Source organism: Eriocheir sinensis, chromosome 7, assembly GCF_024679095.1.
Source record: "Eriocheir sinensis breed Jianghai 21 chromosome 7, ASM2467909v1, whole genome shotgun sequence".
Taxonomy (NCBI): domain Eukaryota; kingdom Metazoa; phylum Arthropoda; class Malacostraca; order Decapoda; family Varunidae; genus Eriocheir; species Eriocheir sinensis.
Window position 1 is genome coordinate 22,318,615 of NC_066515.1, and position 5,271 is coordinate 22,323,885.

The 5,271-nt window shown below is 43.4% G+C and overlaps 1 protein-coding gene across 4 annotated transcripts in view; it reads left to right on the forward strand.

The window, feature by feature from the left end:
* LOC126994712 (dynein axonemal heavy chain 7-like) overlaps positions 1–3,619 on the forward strand; it is a 68,744-nt gene extending 65,125 nt beyond the window's left edge. For all 4 annotated transcript variants that reach the window (XM_050854006.1, XM_050854019.1, XM_050854012.1 and 1 more), the window contains 5 exons: positions 1,096–1,333; positions 1,870–2,021; positions 2,215–2,352; positions 2,933–3,076; positions 3,410–3,619. In XM_050854006.1, the coding sequence (XP_050709963.1) occupies positions 1,096–1,333; positions 1,870–2,021; positions 2,215–2,352; positions 2,933–3,076; positions 3,410–3,616 (879 nt within the window). In that variant the 3' untranslated portion in view covers positions 3,617–3,619. The remainder of the gene's footprint in view (positions 1–1,095; positions 1,334–1,869; positions 2,022–2,214; positions 2,353–2,932; positions 3,077–3,409) is intronic.
* The last annotated feature ends 1,652 nt before the right edge of the window (positions 3,620–5,271 follow it).

A 5,271-nucleotide genomic window follows, 5' to 3' on the forward strand; every position in this document is an offset into this window, starting at 1 on the left:
CCAATGGGGGGTCTCTTTTAACCTCTGTATCTCAAAAACTATTCATCACAGCTAAAAAACAAAAACACCATTGGAAAGAGGAGATCCAGATCTATAGGAGTCGGTTATGTATGCCTCTCTTGCAAACATACATGCACGTTCAGGGAGTGTTGAATGTTAACACTTATGTCGGTGTGTGTGGGATGATCAGCCATATTGAGGGAACTGCGGACATCTCTCCTTCAGATTCTGGCAAGGGAGTATTGCCAACTGCGGGTGGAGCTCGCAGCGAGCGTTTAGCACCACCAGCAAATACGCCTAATGCTCGCTGCGAGCGTTTAGCAATGAAAGGGTTAACCCTTGTTAAATCAGCCTACTTGATGTTAAACATTTTGTATCATCTCTACCCACCATCCGACACGCTCGACTTGGTCAAAAATAGCACCTCTTCCCAACATCATATCTCTGCCGTGCTGCAACCTAGGCACTTCAAATTTATTTCATCGTGGAGAGGAAGGATTGGCAATGAAAAAACAGTATAAATTATTATGTTTTCTTTTGAAATTGCCACACGGGGCATTGATGAAAGATACCTATTTTTCAAAATCTATCAACACTGCCCGCGCACTGCGAGGACGATAATAGTCCTCTAGCCCGACACTTATGGGTTAAGGACCTTGTTTGCCCATGTATGGAGTATGCATCTCCTGTGGGGGTTCCATACATAGCCCTTTTGGACAGATCAAGTCAAAGACTTTTCACCTCATCAGGTTCCCTTCTTGATAGTCTTCTACCTCAGCCAGGACTTGAACCACAGGCGTGGCTGGTGTATAATCAACCTATCTTTCTTTGGCTTACCTGTCTTCTACCTCTTAAATTCAAATCATCTCTCTAACCAAATCTGATCCTCTCTTAACGCTACTCCTACTGTCTGCTTCGTGACAGCAGCACAATATATAATTAATTATATAATTTTTTTCCCTTGAGCTGCCCCTTCTACTGTAAAAAATTGAGTGGTCACTTTCATGTTTTCAGTACCTCATTAAAGCTTCATTAAGTCATGCCTGTGTCCCTCCAACCTGCTCTGTTTGCTAAGCACTTGAAATTCCTTTGCAGTCAACCTCCCTTTCGGCGGGTGATGGTGGCAGTGGCGAGGGCGACACCGTGGGGAGAACCTGTGAGGAGATCCTGGGTCGCATGCCTCCTCCCTTCCACGTGGATGCAGCGCTCGCCAAGTACCCAACACGGCGGGAGCAGAGTCTCAACACAGTGCTGGTGCAGGAGATGAGCCGCTACAACACCCTCAACAACACCATCACCACCACACTTCATGCTGTGCTGAGAGCTATTGAAGGTCAGCTAAGACTTTGTGATTATTTAAGGCAACTGCAGGGTTTTGCTACTTAGATTATATGTATATATATTTTTTTTCATTTATGTTCTGGCATAGGTGTGTTTGACAGAAAACAGTTGTAGTGTGAAAGGGGATGATATTCAGAAATTTGCCTTTGTTTTAGGGATTTCTGTTTTCTTGTGATCTTGGTTTGTTTTGTAGACCAATGTATACATACGGTACTACCTATCTGAGTGTGGCAAGTTAACAGAGTTTGAAATGGTTGTCAGGGATGGTCAGCATTTCCTGAGAATATAAACTTGCTAGAGATTAATCTTGTAAACTATATAGATATTGATCTTGTTCCAGCAATACAAAGTGTGGGCCAGAGACTGAACATCTTCCATGACTGTAGAATATGGAATTGGAACATTCTTTATGCCTCAGAATGTATTCAAGGGAACCAACATGTTTTTAGAATATAAAATGGGTTCAAGATATATTTTTCTTGTCCCATAAATGCAGAGTATATTGAAAGGATTACCAACACATTTTAGGGACGGAGAGGCTGACAGATGAGATTGAAGAGGTGCTGGTGGGGGTCAGGACTGGCCGAGTCCCCTCCATCTGGCGGGCAAGGTCATATCCAACTCTTAAGGGATTGGGCTCCTACATCACTGACCTTGTACAGCGACTCCAGTTCCTTCAGGTAAGATGAAAGCATGTGGTTAGCCCCAACTTTATGTGGCTATACAGATGTTAGGAGCACTGTTATTGTTATACTGTCACTGTTACATGCTACTTATCACAATTAAGACCTTTCAGCCAGGGCTGGAGGTATTTTTATCTTTTGAGTAACTGTACCTCATCTCCCATTGTCTCCTCTTGTGGTGGCATTGTAGGGGTGGTATGACAAGGGGCAGCCCAAGGTGTTCTGGCTGAGTGGGTTTTTCTTCACACAATCCTTCTTGACAGCAGTTCTGCAGAACCACGCACGTGCACATACCCTTGCCATTGACCAGCTCGCCTTCCACTTCAAGGTAAGACAGACAGGGTTATCTACAGCACTCAAGTTTTAAGTGAGGACTGGGTGTCAATCATAACCATGTTTTATTGCTGTCAATATTGCATTCCTTCACTCTAATATTCTTTATAGAGCTGTTTAATTAAAAATGCAAAAGTATAGTTCAAGAAGACTCAGTGGGTGCCACTCCCTCATTTGTATCTTCAAGTGAGAGCTTTAATTGTTGATGGGTTGAGAACGATCATCAATCCTGCAAATATTGAATATATTGAACTATTTATGGAAGATGGAACAGGCGTGAGGTTATCTGGTTCGTTCGTGGCTTCATTACTGTGAGCATTTGTCAGAATCTTCGATGCGTTTGATGATTTTTGGGATGTTATGCGTATACTACAAACACTGCTGTAAAGAAAAAATGTATCATGAATTTTATTAAGGAGTTCTAGTGAAATCTAGTTGCTGTTTTTTTCGATGATACAAGACGGACCAAGAGCTATATGAAAGATGGAAAAGAAATAAATTCTGAACAAGAATCACAAAGATCACAAAATTTACCCTATTTTGTGTCTGAGGAGGCTGACATATTCTCGTGGCAGGTGCTGGAGGTGGATGAGGATAGCCCCTCGCCAGAGGTGGGTACCTACATCAAGGGTCTGTTCCTGGAGGGCGCCCGTTGGGACATCTCCAATAACCGTCTGGAGGAGGCGCTGCCCAGGAGGCTGCACGAAAACATACCACCGGTATGGCCACCTTTACACCGCTAACTGCTTACATGCTTGACTCGATGTTATTGTTATTATTTTACTTGCATTTTGGTCATGGCTGTAGTGGCTTACATTCGCTCTACTTTTTGCTCAATGTGTTTTTCAGTTTCACTTGAGAATATTTTACTTATAATACCGTTACTTTTTTTACAGTTATTCTAATGCGAAAAACTTCTTTACATGGTTTAAATTCATGCGCACCACAAAAGGAATTTGATTTATTTTTCATGTATTTAATAGTGGTAATAATGATGATAATAACAATGGTTATAACAATAATGACGTGGGGGACGTGTGGTGTGTTGACAGATCTGGCTGCGGCCAATGATACACAGCGAGATCCCAAATGAGCCAAGTTACTCCTGTCCTGTATACAAGACAAGCGAGCGGCGGGGAACCCTTACCACCACGGGCCACTGCACCAACTACGTCATCTCCGTCAGCCTGCCCACGCACCTCAGCCAGGACCACTGGGTGCTGCGAGGCGTGGCGCTGCTCTGCTCCCTTTCAGACTGAGTTTTGTCCTGGACTTTCTCCGTCCTCGTCTCCATTGCTGCCACCCAGGAAGCAGAATGTGTTGCTTCAAAATTTTATTTTTTACTTTGTAATTATAATTATACTCAACTGTTTTATTTTTTACGTTCTGAGCTCGCCACTGTGTAACACTCAAGGCAATTTTAATTCAGTCCATCCATGTATACATTTTCAATATACAGTAATCCCTCCCGTATCCGAACTGCCATTTTTCGAGCCTCGCCATTACTCGAACTGGCTTCTGGTATGTTTAACTGCCAATTTAACATGCACCTGTGTAGATGCCCTGCACATTATTTGACAAATCAAGATTTACATGTATTGAACCACTCGTGCTTCCTGATTCACCTGTTTGCTGCTTGGTTTCACGCATGGTGCTTCCCGCCTCCTCCCTAAACCGTGTATCGGCCCAGTGGGTCTCTGCCCCAAAATTCTACTCACTCGATGCCTGGGACGAGCACTTTACAGTACTGGTACTGAGACATTTGATGCCGATACCAGTACCATTAAGCAGGTATAGTTGGTTTTAAAAATTATTATTATTTATATTTTCAACACACACACACACACACACACATGTATTGTTATTATTTATTATTATATGATTTATGTATATTGTGGACCCCCTTCCATCCTTTCCAAATAAAAATAACAGCACCCGAGTGGTGGATTGGAGACAGTATCCAAATCTCTATCCGAATACTCCCACATCCGAACATTTTTTTTTTTACAGCAGAGGAAACAGCTCAAGGGCAAAAAAAGTAAACAGTAATGAAAAAAAAGCCCACTACTCACTGCTCCTATAATAGCGTTCAGAGGAGTGGCCGAAAGATTGTCAATTTCGGGAGGTGCGATAGATGCGATACAGGAGGGATTACTGTGTTACCTCCTTGTGGTTTTCCTTTCTTTAGAGGGTTCATGCTGTAAATAATGTAACACTGAATACCTTCATCCTTTATTGCATGATCGAGTGGTGTAGACACTGGTGGACTGACAACAACCATGGATAATACCAGATAGTAATTATCAACTTTAAGGCTCCTAATAAGATTAGAATCCCTATGAACAAGCAAGCAATAGAAATTCCACGTGAAATCAGTCAACAAGAGGAGTATCTCTCTAGTCACATTAAGTTGGTATATGCTTTGCAACTGTATGGCTGTGAGACATGACACTGAATAGGGACTCGGAGAGGCGTGTCGATACCTTTGGTATCAAGTGCCTTCGAAGGATAATGGAGTATCGCTGGAATGACTTCCTGCTGAACCAGTGACTACTTCATGAAACTGAATAGAGGCCTGTTACCAGCTTAGTTCGTGAACGGCAACTCTAGCTATATGGGTGTGTGGCACGCCTCCCGGACGTCGATCCTGCTTGTAGGGTTGTTTTTGTACGAGACAACCTTGAGTGGAGGAGACCAAGGGGACGCCCACGTAACTCATGGCTGGAGCAAGTTGATCGATCCTGCCAAGAGTGGTTTAGAATGGAAATGGTAGCTGCATGGGGGTCGCTCATGGTGACTCGGGGAAGGAGGTGGCGGGTGAGTGAAGTGATGCACCCCCTGGTGTATGGTCCCCATTTTTTAGTTAATAGCACCCCAAGGTCCTGACCACACCATGACTCAGCAGACAACCCTT